Genomic DNA, 26,312 nt, shown 5'->3' on the forward strand with positions numbered 1-26,312 from the left:
TATATATATATATATATATATATATATATATATATATATATATATATATATATATACAGAATTTTTCCTTAATTAATTATTTTATTGATGTAAAAAATATTATAGTTTATTTAATGCCCATTAGTAAAAGGAGTAAAAAAGTTTTATGAGATGAATAGCATGTAATGACTTTTTCCTAATAGTATGTATTAATTATTTTCATTAAAAAAAATATTATTCTCTAGACAAAATGGTGACATTATACTTTATGTAATTGATAGTTTTCGACGTGGTTCAGAGAGACAATTTTTTCAGCAAGACGTTGAAGATTTGTTGTCTCTATTATCGCGTGTTTTGTTGAACTTTTCAACGTCGTTGAACAAAGTAGCATGTACTAAAATCAATTATTAAACAATGTTTATTGTCTTTTAGGTTAACCGCCTACTTTTACCGTAACTTTTAGATTAAACACATATAATATGCATCAAGATGTTTACGTTTTATCGGCGCATCTTTTATCGAAACCATTGGAGAAAACCTAAGACAATAAACTACGAAGTAAACTTATAAAACCCACTTTCCAGCTGGTGCAAGGAAAAATAAATAAAATATTCATATTAAAAGTTTAATTGGCGTCTAAAAAACACCTGATCCATCCAATTTATCTTTCTTGTCCTTTATTATTTTAACAAGGACATGTTATGTACTATAATTATAAATAAAAAGGGCAGACTGCCTGATTCAATTAGATTTTGTTGTATAACGAACGACAACGACTGTTTTTGTAATGGAAACTTCAATAACAGGAAGAAAACTAATTATAAACAGTCAAACGAACTTCGCAATTCGCAATTAAAATGTCACTTTGTTTTCTCGATATTCGTTTATGTTTCTTAATCCATTTTGTCGACAAGGACGAAGTGTGTCAATTAAACATGCAACAAACAGAAGTGAATGGTCACATTTGTACAGAATTATATATTTTATATTTTATACGTAGTTGATTAATGACAAAACTGAAGCAAAATAAAGGACAAAAAGCAATAATCCACGTGAACAGCGGGTTGGAATTGATGACAAATAAATCAGTGCGAGTAAGTGGATATTGTCCAGTTCCGGTGTTCCGGTAGGCTCGCCAGCTAAGGTTGGTGAACCCGTGGATCGCTGGCCCGTTTCCACCCCATTTCGTGCAGCAAACACTGACTCGAAACACGTGGTCCACCCCGCGAATTGCATATTGCATCCGACGACCTACATTTCAAGGCTTTATCGACTGACGCGTATTCGATCCTTCGGGGGGGTTAGCCCGATTCCTTAGCCAGGTGGTTAACCTGACCCGGTCTCTGGGGCAACACACTCAACGGTTTCCGGACGAATGAAACCAGTTCCCGGATCTTTTGTCTCATGTTGTCGATGCCCTAAATCAATTTGATTTGGCTTGCTGACTTGGAAACGACTTAATCGGAATAAACTGCTCCATAGTAATCTGGTGATTTTATAAGGCCAAACAAGATTTAATAGAAGATTTAAAATTTTAAATCTTAGATTTAGAATTGGAAATCACCAATTATATGTTATTTACCTACTTAGAACCAATTATAATTTCCTTTTCTTCCATGTCATGCCTAAAAGAGAAAAAAATTCATAGAATTCAAGGAAATAAGGAGAGTAACAATCAGTCGTTTATATGTAATTGTCTTTCACAATTATTTGACACGTGGAGTGCTTGCTTTGACAAAATCAAGAGGGAAATATTTCTGTAACAAGAAAAGTACAAATAAAATTTAATGTCACCTTTTAACGTCTTGAAATACAATTTTTCCATTGTTCTGTTTGAATTGAACGTATTCACTTATCTACTTTTCATAAGATAAGCTAATTTTTGAAAACAAACGGGAAGTAATATTACTTTCAAAGAGTAGAGACAAGATAATTACATTTCTAAAAATAAAACTCCTTGACTCTTGTTCATCTTATTATAGTTATGTCAGTTGTCCCTTAAAATTAACATCAAAATTGCTTGGAAAACTACTCTAAAGTTACAAAACCTGAAAAAAATATTACATATCATTTGTGCTTAGCTCTATTTTTATATGGTAACGAAAAATCAAAAGTAAATAAAAATGGGAAACCTGAATTAATTGCTTTGCAAATATTTAACTTTGGAAACGTGCTTTTTAATAATTGAAATAGTACAACCTCCATATAATCTAATGCCCTTACACAAAGTGAATAACACGAAAATCAAATAATTGATTGGAAAACTAGTTGGAGTAATCTAATGTTACATATATGAAAAAAATACATATCAGTGATTAGCAATAATTTTATCTGGTAAAGAAAAATCAAAAGTAAATAAAGTTCTTCATCTAGAATGAATTACTTTGTAAATATTTTACTTTGGAAACGTGCCTTTTTAATAATTAAAACAGTAAAACCACCACATAATCTAATGCTATTCAAACAACGTGACAAACGCGAAAATCAAATAATCATACGGTAAAACTGGAGTTGAGTGTGCTTAGTGGTGTGTTCAAAGGCATATTAAACTTAGATCCCGTACAGCATGGATGCGAATGGAACTTCAGGAATGATCTCTGTGTAAATGTCACGGGTCAGACATATAACAACCACCCTTTGCGAACCCTCCATTTTAATCATAATTTGAGATAATACGTTAATGGGTAATTTAATGCAAATGGTCTATTATTATCTTTGGTTTATTGCTGTTACGTTTTGCCAAATCAAAACAGTAAAACCAGACCGAAATCATTTTGCTACGTCATGCAAAAATACTCAGTTACCCTTAAAATATCACATGAATATTACGTCAATATTTGTGTAGTTAATAAATCAACTTCAGGAACTTTTCAACCTAATGAAAATGAAGCGACTTCCAGAAGTTCAAGCGAGTTTATCTTACACTTTTCCGGTTAATGGTTTTGCGCTGACTACACTCTTGGCGAAGGTAAATGAATAATAGAAAAGTTTTCGGTGGGTCGTTGCTCCCTGTGTGCAACCGAAATTATGGATTTGGAAGCTGTTTCAGACAAACATCTCCGGCGCCGACAAGTCGCTACAAATCTGGGGGTCTTCCTGACTCAGGAGTACAAATTTTCTGGCAAGTCCTTTTATTTTATAATTTATTGAGCATAATTGAAAATAATTACATAAAAAAGCTTTAACTGTCAATAGAAAATATTTGTTAAATTGATTGAATAGAGTTTTTCGTTTTATAGAGTGAATTTTACTCGGCCACTTATTTACATTTATGTGGTAATGTGTCACAATTCGGTATTTGAAATGAGAATTTTGTGTCATAAATTGTTTACCTTTAAACAGTACATGTTGCGAAAACCCCACAAATAAAAATTTTAACGCCACATTTGTACTTATATTTATAAAGGGTCTATTATTTTTTTGTGATTTGAAGTGTTAAATTAGTTAAATTATTAATATTAAAATATTGGAATTTCATTTACTGTAACAGTTAATTTACATAATCTCGTTTATAATTTTTTCTTGAAAGTGGAGATTAATTTTATTGTTATATAATTTAGTACTTCCATTCGTAATCGTCAAAAGTGACGACAGAAAATGACGCTCATTCATGAAGAATTTAATCAAATTGGTTAGTGTTAATTAATAAAGGCTCTAATACAATTATATTTGCCTGTCTTAATTTTAGAAACATGGAAAATTTAACTCGTTTTAATATTTAATTGGATAAAAACTAAATCAATATTAAGAAGATAAAAGAATGGTGAAAAAATTATAAAAAGGCAAATACTAATCAAGGGCTAAAAGCATAATTTAATAAATTTGATCGAATGAACAATCGGTTACATCTTGAGACCTCTGTTGCAGAGTAGCTTTATCAATGTCGAATTGTATTAGTTTTCTGCTCTAAAAGTCTTGATTCAAAAATGTTTTGGGGAAAAAACAGCCCACTCTGAGAAATTCCATTTTAAATGGCATTTCTGATGTCTCCATCTCAACAAAAGAACACAGTTTTCCTCTAGCAGTTGACCCAGTGTGGTTCATGTATCATCGCAGTGATGTCGGATAACGAACGAAACTCTATGAACATTCTAAACGACTCTATGAGAAATGTTACCTCGAGTTTAAAGACTGGTGTAATCGACGACATTTCGAGGCAGTTACTGAAGAAGCTTTGTTGTATTTTTTGATGGAAAAATTGTAAAGAGTTCGACTTTGTGGAGCATCTACTTAATGCTGAAAGAGTGTGCTCATGTTAATAGATAATTTTGATGTCAAGAACTTTTTAAAACTGATACCTTTTGTGATGAAAATGTCGGTCTTGGATGAAAGTTATTTAATAGAGGGTCGATGTAAAAAATATGTTTTGTATTTCACCAACTTTATTAATTAAAAACTTTATAAAAGATCAATAGTAAATAAATAATAATAATAACTTAGTTTTTCCTGAAGCTTCTCAATATAGGATAGATGTTGTCTAAGGAATCTTTAATTTCCTGTCGGGATTTCGCTCCCGTGAACACAATTTTACCGTTGACAAAAATCAACAATACGATCCTAGGTTTTATCATTCGGTAAACCAAACCCGGAAACAATTCTGGCTCGTAACTAAAAGAAACAACAAACATATATTTATTACTAATAAAACTGCAAATAGAATCAATAATAAACCTGCTGAATTGTCCGTGCATTTGATTCAAGTTTTCCAATTTAATCGGGAACCGCAGATCGCATGTGGCTACCAAGTTCTGTACCTTAAAATTGGCAAATTGAATCTGAAAAATTAATTAAGCCTTCCTTATTTTTTGTACACGCTAAAACACTGACGACTTACGTTAAATCCAAGCTTCTGTATAATACGAGCGAATTTTTTCGACGCCAATAAAGCGTCGTGTTCGTTTCTGGCGCCCGTGCACACAATTTTTCCAGTCTTAAATATCAGTGCCGTTGTCCTCGGCTCACGTATTCGCATTATGACTCCGTGAAATCTAGACGGATTATATTCCGTGTTTCTTGTTCTCGCATTCACTATTTGCAAGTCCAGTGGTGTATGTAAATCGACCGTTGCCACACAATTTCTACAAAAATAGATCGTCATTAAAAATGATCGGTTAGCGGTGAGGAATTCAATTACTGTAACGTGATGTTGGTTTGGGGGTCCCCGAGGGCGGACCCGGGCGTCGCTACGATTAAAGAAGGATTTGGGGGACCCTGACTGGTTGATGGAGTTTGTGGCTAATACACACAATTAAAGACGTTTTCTAATTAATATAATTTAATTAATAAAGTACAAAAAAGCTGAAATGAAGTTATATTTAAATTATAAAATATGTTGGCATTATATTAGATCCGCAATTAGTTATTCGTACGTCGTATCCGAAACCTAACCTTTAATAATATTATTAAATACGTAATCATAATTACACGTACATTTAATTTTAAAAAATATGAAATAGTAAGCAGTAATATTAATAAAACGTGGTGTCTGTGTATCAAGACCAAATAATCAATAAAAAGTGGTTAATGCTGTTAAAAATCATGTTTTTCATTCATTTAAATATTATTATTATTACTAATATTTGTTACTATAAAATTAATAAAAATATGTAATAATAACTATTATACCATATACCATAACTACTTTAGAATATTATGAGCCTATTGTAATTAAATTTTGAATGATTTTTTTTATGAAAAACCTACTGTTGCTGGTTGCGTGAGGTTCCAATCAGGAGTAGGCACTGCCGGTGTGTACCTAGCGGGGCTGTTGAGCATCGCCCTTAAATGCACATCACTCTTCACTTCCATTATTTTGTACTTATTGCTATCACAATTATTTTATAGTTTAATGCATTGTCGGGTATATTATTGCAATTATGTTGCAATGTTTTGTTATTTTATCAGCTTATCAGCTGATCTTTAATGTTTTACAGGTTATGCTCCATATGGATAGACGGTCGGAGCCAAAAAGAGAGATTTGAGCAATTCGCATTGAATACATAGTACACGCCCTGTATTATGCGGTTCGTGTCTTCGCTAAGGGTACAAATTCCAGTAAGATTTCTGTTAAACTTCACTCGATTTAAACGCACCAAAACTCCAGCACAGTATTCGTAAGTTACTAAAGTATGGTTTTAAAACTTTTACTTTTAATATTTAATGTTTTATTAAGTAATTAATGCGGAATAACTTTGTTTATTTACGTTTTCAGTTTAGTACTACTGTTGCGCCATCATAGCTTAGTTTTTAACACTAATTGATCTATACGAGGGTTTATCAGAATGTCCCAAAAAGCTCGAGTTATTGATTTATATAAAACGGTAAGAGTCTAATTTTAGATTACAACTATAAAATTTTGGATAGCCTTACATTAGAAATGTATATAATTATTTATTAACATACTAGGTATAATATCAAACATTTTGTAATCTTGGTTGCATAACTTATATAAACTTAAAACTTTAATAAGACATTATTAATTAATCAAATTAATGTTGCAGTTATTGCATCTAGGTAAAGAATATCCGGCAGGTCACGAGTATTTCAGAGAAAAATTACATAAAGCCTTTATGAAAAACAAGGATGTAACCGACGCAGAAGTAATAGAAAAGATGATCGGTCATGGAAAGTTCGTCGTTAAAGAATTGGAAGCTCTGTATATGCTAAAAAAATATCGAACTCTCAAGAGACGTTATTATGACTGATATTGTTTCTTGAAAAATTGTATATAGTTTTTATAAATAAAGTTTATTTTGTTAATTTAATGGTTTAAGTAACAAGGAAGAAAAACAAAAATTATCAACAGGACGAGTGATATGATTTATTTTTTTTGTCTACTTAACAAGAGCAGGGTTGTCACATTGTTTCACAATATAATATTATCAATACTTATTGTTCATTTTAACATTTAAAAAGTAACTATAGACTTTTTTATAATAAAGTGCTAGCTATAGCTATCTGGATAAAGCTGTTGATAGTACTTTGTTTATTCCAACTAAAAAACCAAAGCCAACCCAATGATTTAGTTGTACCACAGTAAACGACCCGTTATTTCGAATTATCCAGATCGGCACTGTTGTGTTCGTTTTAAAATATATTTTATTATCATTATTTAAACAGGCCATTTATGTAATCAGATCTAAAAAATGGAGCTGGCGATGCTAAAAACTATAAACTAACAGTTACAATGTATTAAATATATGCATGTTTGTAAAAGTGTATGGATAATAATGCGTATGATAATCAAAACAATGTTTTCAACGATTGGATTAACATTTATTATTACAATCAATGCATATACATGATAACACTCTGATTCTTTTAATCACGTCATCTAATTAATATACAATCTCCTAATATTGCCATTCAGTTTATAAAGCCTTATAGTGCAATACATTTTCATCAATTGAACAGTCCCTTTAACAGTTTATGTTAACCTCAGTTTGAAACTGTATTATTATAATCATAAGACATTAAGCAACAATGTCACATTTATTTTCTGAAGCAGTATAGTTTCAAAATGAGATTCCTGCGATGTGCTACCTTGTGTATTTTTATGTAGAACTAAATTTATTAAATTTGGGCCCTTAATGCATAAGATGTGGAAATGTTACGGAAAAAATGGGGCCGACAACGATCTTATTATGTTTCAAATATTTCATTTTTCTTAATATACACAACATTTTAACATGATATATAAATATATGTACAACAGGAAAAAGGAAGATAAGATAATATCAGTATTTTGTAGAGTGATTCCATTAAATTAATCTAATCCAGTTTAATACTTGTTTGTCTATTTATATTCTAATCAACTGTTAGATTAATTCATGTTCTACAGCATGTACTTCAGACACATTTGGTTCGGATGGTCTACTCTATCAAAACTAGGACAAATAGATCTCCACGGTTCGATCGAGAAGCTCAGAAATCCTATCTTAGAATAATGATGACTGAGCCTGGTAACGAACATTACAGTCCATAAATGTAATAATAAAAAAAACGCAATAAAACTTCTCTTTAAACTGTACAGTAACGAAAACAATAACAAATTTATATATGGAACGCCCCAAACTGTTTAACTTCAATCGATCACTATTATTACTGTAGTAGTAGAAGCAAAGCTGTTTGAAGGGATGGAATTGAAACAGTTTCAGATGTTCCGATCTTAAATACATAATTAACAAAGAGTATATAAAGAAAATAATAACGATCAACATTGCTAATTTGTACAATATATGCATGAAATGTTTTACAATGTGATTGTTACTAATTTCTAACAAATTGGTTGTGCAAGTATCAAAACAAAGCTAAACATTATACATGTTTTGATCTATGAGCTATTATTCTTTCTATTGTCTGTATAATTTTTCTAACACTCTATATCTAGAATTTATATATATATATATTCATAAATACACGTCAGGTGTCCCTCATAAACGATTTTAACGCTTTTATTATCAAGAAAAGTTTTATAAGGCTTTAATTTGGAATACTTCATCAAACTAGTTTCATGATAAGTCTAAGGTTAAGCTATCACAATGAAAGATGAAAGTGAAGTATTAAAAATGATGCTGGGTTATGTGGTTGAATACGTTAGCGTTCAGGGGATAAAAAAATCGTTTATGCGTCAACATTAGAAAGAAAATTGGATAAATGAATTTGATAGCAATACTGTTTCTGTTATCCTTTACATCTACTGTGGAAGTAAAAGACATATTTACAGAAAAAAATGGGATATGACAATGAGTTGATGTTCGTTGAAGGCATTAAGAGTAACCTTAACACATAGGACCAGTTATATGATAATCAAGCTATTCAACGATAAGTTTCCTTAATTACGGTTAAATATAACGGTTACTCCATTCATATGTTAAAAAGTAAATAGATTTGAATGAATAAATATTATAAAATATAACATCTATACATTTATACCATAGTTTAAAAACGAGGGATATTCATGCTAGGTAACCATTATCTGCGTAAATTGTCTGGAAAAGAAATAGATTTATGTCCAGCAACACATTATCAATGTTTCACCTTAAATATTTCTGCGTTGTTATGTTTCCAGGACATCTTAGTCCTTCTTTTCATCCTCAGGGTCCTTCAGTGTGTGCCACTGTGCGATCGGTCTGCGAGGTGATGCTAACATATCAGACCAGTGGCGCAGTTCGGTCCCGCTTGCGTTGTAACCCAGTACTACTTTGCCGATAGGTTCCGATGTGCCAATCCTGTCGTAATCCACCACTGTCACTTGCAAATTTACTTTCTGAAAATCCATAAAATTATTGATCCGTGTTGAAAAGATAGTAAGGTGAAACGTACTTGAATTTGTTCAAACGGTACTTCGAAAGTGAACGATTCATTGTAGTACGGGTTCAAAGTGCATTTCTTGATGCTGGTCTTCTTTTTCTTCAGTCGCTTTCCGTTCTGCATCAAAGCAATCTTAACGTATGGATCTAAACGGAGGAAGAGACCGATTAATATCTGTTCGTAGTGTTTTTCTAGTTGTGATTCCTTGATACGTACCAGATAATCCGCCGACGTCCATCTTTTTCAAGTTCTTAGCTTCCAAAATCACAACGGTCAATTTTCCAGCAGTCGGTACGTATCGAAGGGAGAAGCATATATCTCCCAACTTATTTTCCTGTAATAGTGGACGATAGAGTAAAGTGTAATGGATTGCATTTCACTGCGACAGCTTAATCACATTAATCTTTTCTTGCGATGCAGATGTTTTTAAAATTGGATTGATGAAGTCTTAAATTTTGGTAAACTTAAAGTAAATGCAGTCAAGATATTTGTGGTATGTCAGTGGTATTAAGGAAATATGGTATGAATTATTAGGTTTTCAAATAATAAAAAAGATTTACAGTAATTTCCTTAATATGTGACATAAAAAAATGAATAAACATAACATCGTATAAAATTTGTTTATATGAAAATCAAGCAGGAATATATCGACAGGACAAAATTCAAAAAATCTTTCCTGAATTACAAACTGGGACTGTGTGACTAAAAACACTTTCTAAGGATTTTAGGGTGAAACATATAAATTGAAAAAGTGATCGAAAACATAATCCATCATATAATATATCAAAAAAACATATAACACCCAGATTTTTTTCAAAGAAAATATGAAAAACAGACTATATAACGACTCTGGAATATAATTTTCAAAATTATCAACTTTTAACTTAAATTAATATATTGTCAATTAATAGCTTTAATTTAGTGTATTCCAGAGGCATTAGTCTAACGCATGCGCAATCAAAGAGTAGTGTGGTCAAGCCCGGTGGTGTGTTGGGTAAAAAAACAAAAATCCTCACAATCAATATCGATTATTTAATATCTTAAATTAGAAACTAAAATTTTGACTAATATATTTATCTATTTTTGATTGTGTAAACTTTTGCGACACCTCTCATATCTGTGGGGTTGGTTCGGGGAGTAAGAAATAGAAAATAAACATGGGGCTAAGGGGAGTGGGTAAGAAGAAACAACAAAAGGAAATGCGAGAAAGGGACTCACAACATTTATTTTCGGATGGACAAAAACAAGTATACATACAATTAGCACTTAAAGTGTTTTTGCCTAATAAAGCGGGGCCAATAATCATCCATAGTTGTCGTTCAAATTATACAAGAATAAATTAAGTCATGCAATTATTAGATATTGTTTTTAAAAATTTAATAACTGCATTAACTACAGAAAAATTTGGCGAGGCGGTGAAATAATATATAACGTGAACGACAACTATAAGATTTTTAAAAATTTTAAAAATAATTTAAATCTATCTTTGCATCGTTAGGCATATTTAAAATCTAAAAAAATGTCTGCAATTTAAAAATAATGTCCTATATTTGGTTCTTCTTCTAAAAGAAAAAACACCCAGCTCAAACCAATATTTTCCAAAATGTATGTTCATCATCCATTTTCATTTTGTTACTAATATTAAGTTACTACAATCTAAGTTAGCGTCTTATCAAGAAAAAACTGTTACTAGTAAAAAAGAACATGTCTAAAAGTTCTAAGATTAAAAATATCTGTAATATGTCTTAAATGTTTGTCAAATACCTTAAGTAGAATGTCTCAGGGTCTTCTGAACGAATATACAGATTGCATCGAAACTCCACAACTTAAGCACCCAGTATTTCTGTTGTAATCAACAGAAAAACTAAAGGTAATACGAAAGTTACAGAATTTCGATGACATTCTGCATAGAAAATGTTTACATACTACTAAACAGAGACTGAAAAATATTCTGTGCTCTTTAAATGCTATAAACTATACGGTGCTGGCATGCTGAGTATATACAGGGCTACACTGTTCTATGTGTTTATATTGGTTCAAATTTGTTTTTGACATATAATTTTAAGAATTATTTTATTTCAAGAGATTACTCCAAAAGATTTTATATACTTATTATTATTTACATATACATTTATTTTATAAACCATAAACAAAATGATTAATGACTAATAACTGATTTATTTATTAAAATAGAAATATAGTTTTTTTTTAATAATTATGTTTGTCCTGAAACCAATATAAAAACTACATCAGTAGAAGGCCCCACTTCGATACGCAGACATATGAATCTGTTTGTTCATGTATTACAAAAAATTGTTTGAACTGTTGTGTATTTTGAAATACAAATATTGAATAAAAACAGTAAAACAGCCAGATGCAGATGCTAAACAAAAGGGTAACATGCATGTGCAGAAATATAATAAATATAATCGGGAACAGAGGTAGAAAAATTCAATTTGGGCAATCAAAAGAGAATTAAATCTTTGTTTTACTAAATACAGTATCTACAATAAATTCAAATTATAATATTTTTTTTTATTGTTGAAATATTTTGATGGCAAACATATTTATCAATATTGTTCAAAATGAATTTGAATTTATTGCTTTAATAGAATAGGTAATAAATTTAGATACGAATATTATAAATATGACAGTACATAGTCAATATTAATGCAACATTCATAAAAATCGATTGCATAATATTTTTATTATATAGTTAATTCGGCTTACAGACTTCATTTTTCCAACGTTTATAAATTAATTCACTAATATTGTCAATGAAATCTATAATCCTTTGCTTAACCTAAATATAAACTACAGTGTAAATGTTACAAAAACAAGCAGAAAGTCTAGAAAAATAATAACTATACTTGTTTAAAAATGTTACTTGCTTGTTTCTGTAAGTCTGACATATATATGAATTTAAGATCAAGTGATTCGAAGGGTTGTCAATCTTAATACTTCTTTAAAAACTTCTTCAATTCAAAAGTTCTAAATTTTGCTTATAAAAGTTGACTGAATTGATTTTTCTGAACACTTGATCTTGCAAAGTGAGACATAATGAAATGAAATATACTTACGTGAAGAATTTTTTGATTTGGAAGCATCATGCATATGCGCCCGCAACCATATAACAGAGCCATAACCAAAGCAGAGCGAAATTTTTTAAGGAAAAAGAGAAAAAACAATTTACGTCAATATAGTTTGTCCACTGCTTTGAGATTTGGAGGGTTGTAGATTATTCATTTCACTTCGAACACTGACATTAGCAACACTACATGGATTTTTTCTCATTCTACATTTATGAATCAATTAATGGGACAGAATATTTTTGCACATACCGAAAGATGTCTTGTAAAAGTATATTTTTGTGATGTAAATGGTAAAAAGGGTGGAGTGTGTCTTAAAAAATCCATTTATGTTGCTGTTTGTGGGGGTGTGGATAACTCAATTCTGCTGGTCCATAACGTAGAAACCTGTAAGCTAATCTCTTCATTTGGAAGCTTCAAAGCTACTCTGATTGAGCATAAAAACTTGAACGTTAAAAATCTACAAAGGCTCAATTCTAGAGTAACCAAAACAAAGATTACTTTAGAAATACGTAAAACATTTCTGGCACTACGATTATCCTTTTTTTTTGTTGTTGTTTTCCTTGTTTGATTGATTTACAGGTTTCTAGATTAGTGCCAATGTTTAATGTACCAGAAAAGTTTCTATTAAATCGAATAAAGGTGTAAAAAGTGCAATTTTAATGTTTTCTTAAACTTGTGCAGGCATCTGATGGTCAGAACTGGGTGTAAAATACAAAGTAATGCGCCATATCTAATGGCGCACACTACAAATCATAATATTCATCAAAACTCTCTCTAATTCATCTCTTCATGACCAGAATATTATGATCCTCCAACAGACTACAAAAAATACTCAATTATTAATTAGTCGACGCTCCTCCAGTTACTCTGTTACTCTGACACACACTCTGTATATTTTTTGTAGATCTAGTGAATAAAGGTATAAAGAATAAACAATTGACTATGATATCACCTGACCACCCTCGCCCTCAACGCTCTGCAACTCGCGCCATTCCTCGATTGTTTGGGCCAAGTCGATCTGGCAAAGAGGCACCTTCACTTCTCCAATCTGGTCATGTTTCGAGAATCTGTCGAAATCGAATATCGCGAATACAAGTGTTTTGTTCATGGCATCAGCATACGGTATACTCTGGAATTTCAACAACAATTATTTCAACAACATCCCTTCTAAATCTAAGCAAAAGAAAAAGAGACGTACCTTGAAGACGAACGTTTCATTGAATACAGGATTCAAGGTTTTTCTGTGGACTTTTGTTTCGAACTTCTTTTTCTTGTCAGGAAGGAGATAGACTTTAACATAGGGATCGGATGTGCCTCCCATGTCCAAAGCCGGAAGTTCTTCCGCTTGGATTACGGTCACCGAGAGACTGTTTTGGTTGAAGTCGTACTCCAGCTTAAAAATTGATTGTGTGTTAATTTCAAAAAAGATAAGAAAAATAGACACTGACATATGTAAGATTTTAAAAATCATAAATATATAATTGGTATTGTGTAAAATTAAAACAATAGTCGATAAAAAAATATATATTTAAAAAAATAATAAGACATTGTTCGCAGCTCTTTAGGATTGTACCTTGTATTGCAGCTTGCCAAGTTTCTGCACTTCAGGCTTTTCACCTTCGTCCGGTTCTTCAGCATTTTCGGTCAGTTCGTCCATGTCAGGTTGTACCTAGTCAACAGATTTGAAAATTACTAACACGAATTGAATTTTTCTTAATTTCTTGCCTTCTCTTTGTATGATGAACCTAACAGTTGCACCGATTTCAAGTCCACACCTTTCATGCCCTTCTTTCCATCTTTTGCCCTTCGTTTTCGGAAGCATCGTCTTATACAGCAGAAGCAAATGCCCAAAATAATAACGCAAACACCTAAAAACGAACCAAAAATACAACCAAACCGAAAAAACTGTTCACAAAGTTACCTATTAAAATGGTCACCAGAAGCCATGGTTCGATTCCAACCTGTTCGCCTAGATTTTCGGCCGATTTGACCAGTCCGGTAAACGTTGACGTTTCATTGGTCGGTTTAACTAGAAGAAGAATTTCATCCCTTACATGCGACAGTTCTAAAGATGCTGTTAAAAATGCGAACAATCCCTGATAGAAAAGGGGAAAGAATTTCAACATGCGGTGCTCAGGATAGTCTATCCACCTGGACATGTTGTTAATTTGTGTGTTGTGCGTTTATTGTTCTGTGGCGAAGGCCAATTCCTCGTTTTGTTGAGCAATTTTGTTGTAATACCATAATTATTAATGAGTGTAACGTCAATGCAATAATTATTGTTTCTTCTTTTTTATTTTATTCTTTGATTTGATCACCATTTTCTTTCATTTGATTATTCTACTGGTTTCTTATTCTTTGATTTATTTGGTAGTTTTTATATTATATACCTTCTTTGTTATATTTTCCGTTTAAATTATTGCACCGTAGTAAAGGATTTCAATACTGTTTGTGATATTTATTTTTTCTAAAATTTTAGAAGATTGTTAATAGTGATGCTTGTGATATATTTCAATATAAAAATAATTATGGTATATACTTTTTTTGGTTACTATATACTATTGTTTGAAAAATTAATTATACGAGTACCTTAATTATGGTTTTATGAAGCAATATTTTCATTAATTCATACTTATTGACATCACTAATGTGATAATTATGTACATTATCGATTTAACATGTAAATGCACTTATTAAAAATCCTCTTTATGATTGTCTATCAATTAGATTAAGTCAATTCTTTGCAGTTCTAGAGTGTAATTTCTCTGTTTTCTGTTTATGGGTTGAAAATTAAATATATACATTAAGGAATGGTTATATTTTTTAGAAAAAACATGAATTTTCAAAAGTGAATATTTAATTAAAACTTGTAGTGAAGCAATGGAAAACGAGAATATTTTAAATTTCCTTTAGAATGTAACTAATTGCGCGCCTTAAGCAATATTTAAAATTCAATTTTGTTACAGGTATGCTACAAACTCTCAAAGGTATGTAAAGAAAATTTTCAACCAGATTTCCTTTGTATTTTCTTTAAGCCAATACGCTTTGAAAGTGGTTAAAGTACAAACGCCATCCAACATAACATTGAAGGAAGCAAACCTTTCCCACCTACCTAACTATTTCATCAACATGCAATTTCAGTTATCAAAAAAACTGAGGACCTTTGAAGCTAGCATTGTTGGACTTACCAGTTTCGGGATGGGGCGTCGAATTGCCTCCAGACGGATGGAGCTTCTTGTTGCCGAAGAAATTGTTCGAGGGCTTCAAGTTTTCCAATTTCGTGATCGGAGGCGGGGATCCGTCCGGTACGGACGATCCGGCCGGCGGGACCGCACCGGAAGACGGTGGTGGTACGGGCGGTGCGGCGGACGCCTCAACGGGCATCCCCTCTGGGACGGGGGGTAGTTGGGGCGCGTTGGTGGCCTGCTCGGGTTCGATTTCGGGGGCGGGCGCCTCCCGCTTGAAAAGGTACGCGATATTCGGCGCCATTACTCTGCAAATTAAAAACGGTATTCTTACGCTGAATCGGGTTCGAATGAATCGCGTTAATTGTCAAGGATTGTGTCTCGGTTAAAAAAAGTACGCGAAAATATCGAGTTTCATTTAAAAGACTTAATAAAAGCTCATTTAAATTTTCGTATTTCTTAAGAGATTTTCCACCAGACGAAACAATTTGCATTTTCTCGTTTCACGATTTAATGGCGTTTTCGTTCGAATTATTCAGATATTAAAAATTGTTCTTGATTGGAATTCAAAACTCTCTATTAAATAAATCAATAACTATTGTAATAAAAGGAATAATTTTTCTAGTACAAATTTAATATTAAATAATTGAAAACATTACATTTGTAAGAAAACATTTTTTTTATTTTTAATTATATACAATCATGTGAAAAATAATAGAGAGAATCAAGTCGCAATTTATAATTAAAACAGACAAAACATGAAGGAGGATATATTATGGTATGGGGATGCTTCTCCTATTAAGGTGTTGGTTCAATATACCGTATTAACGAAGTAGGTTTGTGTTGCCATATTCTGAGGGCAATATGCAACTGCGATGTGTGTTTCAACAAAACAACGATCCCAAACATACATCGAAAGTGGCAAAGAAATGGCTTTTAAACTGGCCTGTCCAATTACCTGACCTAAATCCTATCGAAAACAGGCAAGTGAAGATACCTGTGAGGGGGATTGGTGGAGGAAGTGTGAAATTTAACTCCCCAGGAAAAGTGCCAAAAGTTGATAGATTCGATGCCTCGTCGATGTTTGGCAGTTATTAGCAAATAAGTACTAAATAGATTAAAGAAATCCGTTCAAACATATACATTTTTCACAATTCTGAAATTGTTCCTATCTTATTTCACATGAAAATTTAAAGAACTTTATGAATCAAATATTTTTCTTTTTTTATTTTTAAAGGAATTTGCAATATATTTTTAATTTTGTACACTAGGAAAATAAGAGTACTTAAAAATAAATACTCCGTTCAAAACTTATTGAAAACATTGGATTAATTTACATTTCTTTTGTATACGTACATCACTGTATGTATTTCATTAAGTAACTAAAAATAGGACAAAACAAAATACTATATTCTAAAATATTATCATTATTTATATAAAAAATGAATATGAAACATTCGTTTAACGAACAAATATTCCTTTGTTTGCAATGGATACAAAGTTGACATTTGTAAAAGGGCTGATATAATTGATAAAGAGTAGTACGATATGTTTTATACATTGTTTTAGCCTTGCACAATTGATAAAACCAGAAAGAACGCATTATTAGTGCACGTGAAGGTTTTCTAATTAAACCAATATTTGTTCAATGCTCGTTTTATGTTCATGTTGGAAAAAAATATTACAAGTTAAAATTGTTAAAATTAAGTTAATTATTGTAATTTCGTTTATCAAAATGCGTTAATGGAAATTACGTACTTTTATTTAATGTTTACATTTAATTAAAACGTCTATTTAATTATTCGTGTGTATGAAAGCACACATAATATCACATATCACAAAGATAATTTTTAATATTTTTTATTTGTTATGTAACATATCACTGTCTATTAATTCTAAGGCAAAAACCCTTCATGGAAATTAAACATGAAGAAATATACAAAAAAGTGTATCAATTTGCTTAAACAGTTTTCCCACTGGTAAATAGAAATTACTTAGGTAAAGTTATAAATATTAAGTAAATGTATGGTTTCCAATCTGGTAAATGTCGATTGTTGTGGAAAGTTTATAGAACATTGTATCACAAAGTTCTCTATGTAAACAATTTGCGATAAAACAACTAGATTCCTAGTCCATCTGACTGTGTTTTTCTTCATTCCAGTTTAAAAGCACGTAAATAAATAAAATTATGAAGTTCATGCACAGACCTGGAGATTAATAGTCATTTTGCCACTATTACCATTAATTAACGTTGCATTAAAATTTGTAATTCAATTTACTCTGTTTATAAACAAATTCCAGGGAAACTCCCAAGAGCACAAAGTTACAAGGGATGTAAAAGAAATAAAATAAATTGAATTGTCATATCTACACACAGGGCAAGCTTTGAAGGCCGAATTTTCGTATAATTACAGTTTACAATCAGTGTTTGGATAATTAATATAATTAATTCTAAAAGAGATTGTTTTATTCAAAAATTTTGGAAATTTGAGATTATTCAAGTAAATTGACTTATGTTTGAATAACAAACAGTCAAAGAAAATGTAATTAACCTTTGACAGATATGCTTTTAATTTTGTTATATAAATTCAATCTGTTATATAATGACATGAAAAAAATCTTTTTTTAAGTCAATAACAACTCTCGTTTAAATAAAGTAGAATAAAAACAACGTTTATAGAATTATTATAATTGGAAGAAAAAATAACAGTTAAAAAACTGAACATTATTAATCAGGTCAGTAATTAACGAAATATACTACATTTTTTGTTTTTTTTTATGATGAATTGTCACTTTTCTTTACAAAGATACTTAAAAGAGTAATATTGCCTAAAACCACCTGTATGTTAAATTTTTTGCTTCGTCTCCTTCCGTTTCACTTTAATTCTCTTCTTTCGTCGTAGATGAACGCTTAAGAGAATAATTCGCTTAAAATGAAAAACCACTCGTCCAATTATAACTCGACAAATTTTAAAGCATAAATTTCGAGAAGTCGAAGTAAAAAGCTTTAGAGCTTGACATCGATTGTACGGAAAGAACAATCCTGAAAATTGGCTGAGCTTTCGATCCTCCATCATTTTTATTTCGTTTCAGAACTCTGATTCATTTTCCATTTTTGTTTCAAATTTAATTATTTCCTATACAAAGAAGAGAGGCGTTGTCATTTATTAACTATTAACCGTTAATGAAATAAAAATAATTGATTATATATCTTTTTAGTAAATTAAATGTCTAGTAATTATAAAGTAAAAAGCACTTGCAAGTTTTTACAATTAATTATACGTGTATAAAATACGCAAAAAATCTACTCAATTCTAAAGCTGAGCTATTTAAACTTCACCTTTTCTATTTGAACTTCATCATCCTGATTTATTTTTGTCACAGAAACCTTTTATGGAAATTTTTAATACGTAAAAATGATTCTATATTTAAGAGTCGTTAAATTTCTTGCTTCAAATGAATAATATCACATGACATTCTCTTACTCACTCAGCCGTGGACTTTTTTTCAGCCCCAATAAATATTTACTACTTCCAACTTCATGAATGGGGAGTTTTATTACTACAGGCGACAAAACGTTTTATCCCAACATATTCAGTTTTACTGCATGAAACTTAACTAAGAACTTACCAACATACAAATTTTGGGAAGAAGTTCTTTATGTCTACGTCATTATGACTTGGTATATAAAGTCAAGATCAATAAACAATACCAAATATTTTGCATTCCTATATGTTTACACAATTTGGGAGAATATACAATACAGTGGCACAATTTAAGGAAAGTAATCAATAAAAAAATGTTTACAAATACACGAATCGAAGAAAAGTTTGAACCCCCACATGGGGGTAACAGTTCAACTTTAGAGCATTTAATGAAATAAAAGTTGCAATTATTATAAAAACTTAATGAGTACATGCAATTAATTAAGTCGTACATTATACAATACACCACGGACAAAAAATTAAACGTACTCACGTTAAGCTTTCACCCTGTTAGAATTTCCTTGATCTTTCCTCAAGATTTGGTGCACATATTGCGTTCGGGGTGCGCTGAATCTGAAGCTGTGCGGTCGGTCGGACCGAAACCGTCGATTTCAGGAGGTGATTTACAGAAAGTGTCGGCAAAATGGTGGCCGACTTCACCCTGAACCGAAATCGATAGTTAGAGCTTATTATTCTACGCAAGCCTGCTGAAAAAGCCCTGAGGCGTGTGCGCAGGACGGTACCCGACTCCTGTTGTGGAGGCGAAGGCAGATTTTATCTTTATTGCACGAATAAAATGATTCGAGTATTATTTCTTTGGTAATTCGTGACCATTAACGAGTCAAGTCCACCTACTACGATTTGTCTGTGAATGTGTACTGGTAATTTTTTGAGGGATTTTTCTTCCATGACCTTGAATTAATTGAGTTTTGGATTCACTCCAGCTTCGTTTCCATTGACGAAATTTATCGTTGTCCTAATTTCCTTGCCACTTCTAGGACCTACGTCACGAAGCCACTGGTTACCACATACAGGGTATTAAAGCATGAGTTCATTAATGCGATTCAAGCAATTATTATTATATATACTTAATTTTAATTTTTAATATATAAAAACTTATATTTTATAAAATTCCTATAGTATTAAAATTCATATATTTTTTAGGAAGCTTAGTTTCTATAACTTTATATAACTTATCTCTTTTCTAAATTATTTTGGAGATTTATTTAATTTATAAAAAAAACGAAATTGTAGAAAATCACTGAATATTCACTGATGGTTGACTATGAAATTTGAGAGATTTGGCATCTCGAGTGTATCCGAATTAATAAATGATTATTAGACACAAATAGCAGGTTTCAAAGCTTATTTGCGACAATTGATAAATGGGTACATGACGCACTTCGCCCACGTGTGCAATAAACCGCTCACTGTGCGTTAGTTCGATCGTTACCGGAAAATGTTTCCAGCTTTATCTTAAGCTCCCAATCAAAAGTCACGATATCAATAATTAAATGTGCTATGAAAGTAAAAATGCTTGATAATTTTATTTGACTTAATAAAAAATAAATATAAATTTATCACGTTATTTGCCATAAAATGTATAAAATTGAAGCACAATTCCAATAAAATAAAGTGAATAATTGTGTAGTAAATATTGGTATTGTTTTTTTATTACGAACCGTTAGTGATTAAAGAATCTTGGAATTGGAACGTCATAATAAAAATTTTACAGCTTAACCATAGTAAAAGAGAGAGATAAAATTAAATCAAAATATTTATTTTATTAATATTGGTGCTTCGTTAAAGTTTAATGAAAGATTTAAGTAAGATTGCAATAGTAAAATTTGCTTAACTAAAATTATACAAAAGAAATCTGCTTATTTGCTCAATTTCCATAAATTTGATTATAATGATTTCCGTAAAATCGCATTTCAACTTCTGAGATATAGATGGCACATGCTGCAAGTTAACAAGTAAAAGTTTATTTTAATTAAATATTGAGCAATTAAATATTCAAAACGAAGTTTTGATCCTGATTATATTTTAATTTACTCAATCGTTTACATTATTAATTGTGGTGAATTAATTTGGTATGATTAGAACGTCCCATTTAGTGTTATTATTTTGCTATTTTCGTGTGAATGGAAAGAAATAAAATAGATATTTGTTTTGCTTTTGTATAATAACTCATGTGTTTGTGTGGTATTTCCTCGGGATGGCGATATAAATGATAATACTTTCTTGTGCACTGCCCGTAATACAAAGGCTCTTTCCACTATTGTAGAATCGTATAAGAGCAGAACATTTTATCCAGCACTGGTGGCAAAAAAGTGTCGCCCTAAAATGAATGATCACTGCTAGTGACAACTAGAACCGTTGGGATAAATACAAAATATATTATTTTCAACCACAATACGAAGTTGTATAATGCAGCCTCCCGCAATATTTCAATATAAACCCTTAACAGAAACCGAGTATTTCTACGAAATTTCATTTCTATTGGTCCAAGCTGAAAAAGATACCTCGCTCATTATAAATTGTAAGTACGTTGCACGGAACTTTTCTTATTTATATTCGGCGCCCTTTATTTTTATTTATGACGGTGTTTAATGCACTTTCAGGAATTTATTATAAAAGGGCTGGGCATTTGGAACACAGTAAAATTTGAATTTTTAATTAAAAGAAACTTTCCTCCGAGGAACTCGAATATGAATAGTTTTAATCATTATTCATTATAACACTCTTAATTACGAACGCTTAAAAATCTTAACTTACAACGATTTTAAAGCTTTTACTTTATTCATGTCTTGAATGAGGCTTTTAAATTTGTTTCATTTTGTTGTTTTATGAGTTTAAAAAACCTAACATTATTTATACTCTAAAATTAACGTTAAAAATTTCTAAGAATATTAATTTTAATAATTTCGTTGTGAACTGGTTTAAAAATAAAAACTAATTTGAAAAGGAAATTTTAACTAAACGAGTATTTAATGTAGAAATACACATTAAAAAAATAAAGTAAAAGTGATGAATAGTAGTTGCAACATGCATATTTTAACAATTAATATTTTACCTATTGCATGTTTCTTTTCGTGCCTTATTCGATTTCGCGTATTTCAGAATTTCCTTGTCCTGAAAATAATTTATTTGTCGCTTCAGTCCCTATGACAAAGCAATATGGAACGTGAAAAATTGTATCTAAAAATACGGCGAGAATTATTGTTTTAAGCTGCGACTTCCCACATTCAACTGATTTATTCAATATTCGAATAGATTGTTTTTATTTGTGTGCATAGTAAAATACACTCGTTTTTATTAGGAGGTAATAAATAACTGGTTTAGAATAAGCTAGCTGTAATTGGGTCATTTCTTTTCTTTGTTTTCAGAAAAATCGTTGACAAATTTTCAACATGGCGTAGTGAATATGATAAAGTACAATAGAGTTTTATCTCGAACAAAATGGAGCTGACACGTTTCAAAGGCAGAAAGTGAATGTCATTAAAATTTCATTTAAAATCAATCCAGTTTCTGAAGTAATTTGGAAGCAGGCCAGATATTTCGATAGGTGAAAGTACCTAAATGAAACCAATCAATTAAATGGCAATTACGAGATTTTTACAATTAAAAAATATTCCTCAAAGTATATTATTTTATTAACAACATATTTAATAACATTAAATTGATTAAAAAAACATAAATAATCATTTTTGTTGTTTTTTAAAATATCAAAAAATTACATAAAACGGAATTGGTTTGAATTTAAACGATTACGTCGTTCTGTCTCAGGAATCTTTCATAAAGAGCCCTTTCTTGCAACAACCTGTCTAGTGCCAATCGTACTTTTAAAGCCTGTTCTTGAATCAGTCGCAAAGAAATTGGTTGAATTTCCAAAGGAAGTGGTTGTGGATTGAATTTGCCTTCTGCAAGAATCGGTTGTACACCAAATCTTGCATAATATTCTTCTGGGAGAAAACCATTAGCTAAACCACCCTCCGAAATAATCGGTTGTTGATTTAATGTTTCCTTCAATCGTTCTGGTTGAATTTCCAAAGGAAGTGATTGCGGATTCAATTTGTCTTCTGCAAGAATCGGTTGTCCACCTAATCTTGCATAATATTCTTCGGGGAGAAAACCATTAGCTAGACCACCGTCCGAAATAATTGGTTGTTGATTTAAAGCTTCCTTCAATTCTTGGGGTTGAATTTCCAAAGAAAGTGGTTGCGAATTCAATTTGTCTTCTGCAAGAATCGGTTGTTCACCTAGTCTCGCATAATATTCTTCTGGGAGCAAACCAGTAGCTACACCACTCTCCGAAATAATTGGTTGTTGATTTAATGTTTCTTTTAATTCTTCCGGTTGAATTTCCAAAGGAAGTGGTTGGGGATTCAATTTGTCTTCTGCAAGAATCGGTTGTTCACTTAGTCCTGCGTGATATTCTTCTGGGAGAAAACCATTAGCTAAATCGTCCTCCGAAATAATTGGTTGTTGATTTAATGTTTCCTTCAATTCTTCCGGTTGAATTTCCAAAGAAAGTGGTTGCGGATTCAATTTGTCTTCTGCAAGAATCGGTTGTTCATCTAATCTCGCATTATATTTTTCGGGGAGGAAACCATTAGCTTCACCACCCTCCGAAATGATTGGTTGTTCATTTAATGTTTCCTTCAATTCTTCTGGTTGAATATCCAAAGGAAGTGGTTGCGGATTCAATTTGTCTTCTGCAAGAATCGGTTGTTCACCTAATCTTGCATAATATTCTTCGGGGAGAAAACCATTAGCTATATCATCCTCCGGAATAATTGGTTGTTTATTTAATGTTTCCGTCAATTCTTCTGGTACTATACCAGACTCCACAACATTCTCCGGAATAACTGGTATTTGATTCAAATTTTCTTCCAACCCGTTTAGAAGTTGAGGATTAAGAAAAGATCTTTCAGATTCCGAAGCAACTGGTTGAGATACTAACCTGCCCTCCAATTCTCCTTGTAAATCACTTTCTTGAATACCTAATTGTGGAACAAATTCTTCCTGCAATTGCCCTTCAGGGTTAAATGCAATTCCCAAACCACCTTGTTTCAAAAGTTGTTCTTCATATAGTCGAGCTTGCTCCTCCAACAATTTCTGCTGTTTAATCATTCGTTCCGCAAGTTCTTGTTGTTCAGCCAAATGTTTTTTAATAGCAGCATGATCTGCTAAAAATCTTTCCCTAGCTTCTTTAACTTCAGGCGTCTCTTCAACAGGTTTCGGCAAATACTCAGGTTTGAAAATTTCTGTGAGGTTGATAGCAATGGGCATAAATGGAACGTAGAAACTTGAATTTGGATTCAATCTTTCGTACGCCTCTAAATGCAGTTTGCGTTGTTCCAGAAGTTCAGCTGGTTCTGGTACAGGAACGCCCAAATCCGTCGGAGCCGATGGTAAGGAGCCGTCGATGATTCTAAAACCGTCCTTCCCAGCTTCGTATTTAATCCACTGCTTGTTGCCATCTTCATCAATGACTGTATATTGTCCTGTCACTTTTCCTTCATCGTCCCGGTCCTCCGTTCTCATGTAATTTGGCGTGTCTACCAATAGTTTGTAGACTCCCTCTGGGGTTTGTTCTAATTCGACCTTTGGGATATCTATATCCGTTGGAAAAGCGGATATTGCAACTAATGCACAAGAAAGAACCTAGAAGAATATAAGACCATAGTTACAGAATTAATAATATTTTAAATTATTTACCAAGATGAGTGTCATGGCTATTTCTTTTACGAGTTGTCTCTGATATAGATTATGAAGTGATACATAACTTTATCATTCCACAACTTATATATTTGTACAATATGCTTAATGAGAATCAAGTTAATAGTTCCTGTTTTTTAACGATATCTCATTTCCCTTCTGTTTTATTAGTATTTATTGTCACATTAGATATCGTTTCGTTTGATTTCCTAAATAGATAATCAACCACATTCATAAAACACATTGTTTGAAAATTATTATATGCCTCCTTTAAATTTAAAATATTCATTTTTAATGTTTCAATACAATGTTTACAGTTAAAACAAAAAGTAGTAAATGGGATTTAATGTTGAAAATGAGATTTATTAATTACTTTTACATTAAATATTAGTGGAAATTAAGTATAAATAGTGGATTCTTGTATCGTCAAAATACAAATCAACTAACCCTCGCAACCATGAAACTAATCCTGGTAAATAAGAAAAATATATATAATTCTCAATAATAATAATAATAAATATATTATCATTGATTTTCAGATTTTGTTGTGTGCTGTTGTGGCCATAACCACTGCATCACCTGTAGAAAAGGAATCACCAGTCGTTGAAAAACACGAAGCAAACATTTCCAAGCGGGAAGATGTTGACCCTGTCAAGAAAGCTGAAGAGATTAGAATAGCTCAAGAAAAACTTAGGGCATTAAATGAAGCACGTGAAAGGTTTATTGAGAAACAACAGCTTTATCTCGACTCACTGTACAGACAGTCTATCTGGAATCCATACCGGGTACCATATTACCAAGGACGTTATATAGAACCATTTTTGGGGCTGAGTCCATGGCACCATTATTAGATTTACTATAATCTATATCAATAAAATTGATATTATGATACAATAAAAGATTTCTTTGCATATATGTTTTTCATTTTCTTATAGATTGAACGATTGTTCAATGTTTAACTGACTAGTTAAACATTTACTAAAATAACGTTTCTTAGATTTAAATAAAAATTTCAATTTGCCCAAAAATATTGGTAATATTTAAATTACTTAATTTTATATTTAAAATGTATTTAAGTGTAAATAACATACATATTTATTTTCATTGTATTTTAACAAATTAATGTATTAAATTGAAATCTAAATGTATGATAAATTTATTTATATTGTACTTTTGAGCCTACAAAACTAGAAAAACAATCTGAATTCATCATAATTATTTATGAGTAATGCTTTAAAAAAACGTTCATTTAATATAAAAAATCAATATGGTTCCTAATTTTGTTAATTATTTTTATTGTAGAAATAAGAAAATTAGCATATATAATTTTTTTAGGAAGTCATGAAAATTATTTGTTTTCGTCTATAGAATAATTCAGATATTAGATTTTGTTTGTTAAAAGTGAAAAAATCAGGTGTAATAGGAACAAATGTGATATTTGTATTTGACAGTTATGAAAATAGAAATCACATCATTCAGAAAAGCTTAGCTTTAGAGACTTTTAATCATTAAATGTTAGAATATATAAATATACA

At 31.2% G+C, this 26,312-nt stretch overlaps 5 protein-coding genes across 7 annotated transcripts; 2 read left to right on the top strand and 3 right to left on the bottom strand.

The window, feature by feature from the left end:
- Nucleotides 1–4,328: 4,328 nt before the first annotated feature.
- Nucleotides 4,329–5,824, bottom strand: LOC109609397 (uncharacterized). Its single transcript, XM_020026057.2, has 5 exons — nt 5,683–5,824; nt 5,114–5,214; nt 4,814–5,057; nt 4,651–4,754; nt 4,329–4,587 (listed from the first exon to the last, which is right to left on the bottom strand). The coding sequence occupies exons 1-5, from the start codon at nt 5,785–5,787 to the stop codon at nt 4,416–4,418; spliced, it is 726 nt and encodes a 241-aa protein (XP_019881616.1). The 5' UTR covers nt 5,788–5,824; the 3' UTR covers nt 4,329–4,415.
- A 176-nt stretch (nt 5,825–6,000) lies between these two features.
- On the top strand, nt 6,001–6,738 carry LOC109606802 (LYR motif-containing protein 5A). Of its 2 annotated transcripts, none has more exons than XM_020023340.2 (3): nt 6,001–6,092; nt 6,191–6,299; nt 6,480–6,738. In XM_020023340.2, exons 2-3 carry the CDS (start codon nt 6,261–6,263, stop codon nt 6,681–6,683), a joined length of 243 nt encoding a protein of 80 aa, XP_019878899.1. In that variant the 5' UTR covers nt 6,001–6,092; nt 6,191–6,260; the 3' UTR covers nt 6,684–6,738. The 2 variants fall into 2 exon arrangements, with proteins under 2 accessions (XP_019878899.1, XP_019878900.1); XM_020023341.2 differs by having other exon boundaries at nt 6,051–6,105.
- Nucleotides 6,739–6,774: 36 nt separating this feature from the next.
- On the bottom strand, nt 6,775–19,700 carry LOC109609431 (synaptotagmin 1). 2 transcript variants are annotated; one of them, XM_020026092.2, is made up of 11 exons: nt 19,547–19,700; nt 15,572–15,876; nt 14,305–14,412; nt 14,109–14,251; nt 13,957–14,052; nt 13,582–13,776; nt 13,336–13,512; nt 9,508–9,616; nt 9,304–9,437; nt 9,019–9,247; nt 6,775–8,969 (listed from the first exon to the last, which is right to left on the bottom strand). In XM_020026092.2, the coding sequence occupies exons 2-10, from the start codon at nt 15,870–15,872 to the stop codon at nt 9,056–9,058; spliced, it is 1,455 nt and encodes a 484-aa protein (XP_019881651.1). In that variant the 5' UTR covers nt 15,873–15,876; nt 19,547–19,700; the 3' UTR covers nt 6,775–8,969; nt 9,019–9,055. The 2 variants fall into 2 exon arrangements, with proteins under 2 accessions (XP_019881651.1, XP_019881650.1); XM_020026091.2 differs by having other exon boundaries at nt 9,508–9,625.
- A 3,008-nt stretch (nt 19,701–22,708) lies between these two features.
- LOC126266229 (uncharacterized) lies at nt 22,709–24,798 on the bottom strand. The gene is made up of 2 exons (XM_049969790.1): nt 24,778–24,798; nt 22,709–24,723 (listed from the first exon to the last, which is right to left on the bottom strand). Exons 1-2 carry the CDS (start codon nt 24,790–24,792, stop codon nt 22,816–22,818), a joined length of 1,923 nt encoding a protein of 640 aa, XP_049825747.1. The 5' UTR covers nt 24,793–24,798; the 3' UTR covers nt 22,709–22,815.
- Nucleotides 24,799–25,222: 424 nt separating this feature from the next.
- LOC109609422 (uncharacterized) lies at nt 25,223–25,672 on the top strand. Its single transcript, XM_020026081.2, has 2 exons — nt 25,223–25,249; nt 25,317–25,672. The coding sequence occupies exons 1-2, from the start codon at nt 25,235–25,237 to the stop codon at nt 25,626–25,628; spliced, it is 327 nt and encodes a 108-aa protein (XP_019881640.1). The 5' UTR covers nt 25,223–25,234; the 3' UTR covers nt 25,629–25,672.
- The last annotated feature ends 640 nt before the right edge of the window (nt 25,673–26,312 follow it).

This window comes from Aethina tumida, chromosome 7, assembly GCF_024364675.1.
Source record: "Aethina tumida isolate Nest 87 chromosome 7, icAetTumi1.1, whole genome shotgun sequence".
Lineage (NCBI taxonomy): Eukaryota > Metazoa > Arthropoda > Insecta > Coleoptera > Nitidulidae > Aethina > Aethina tumida.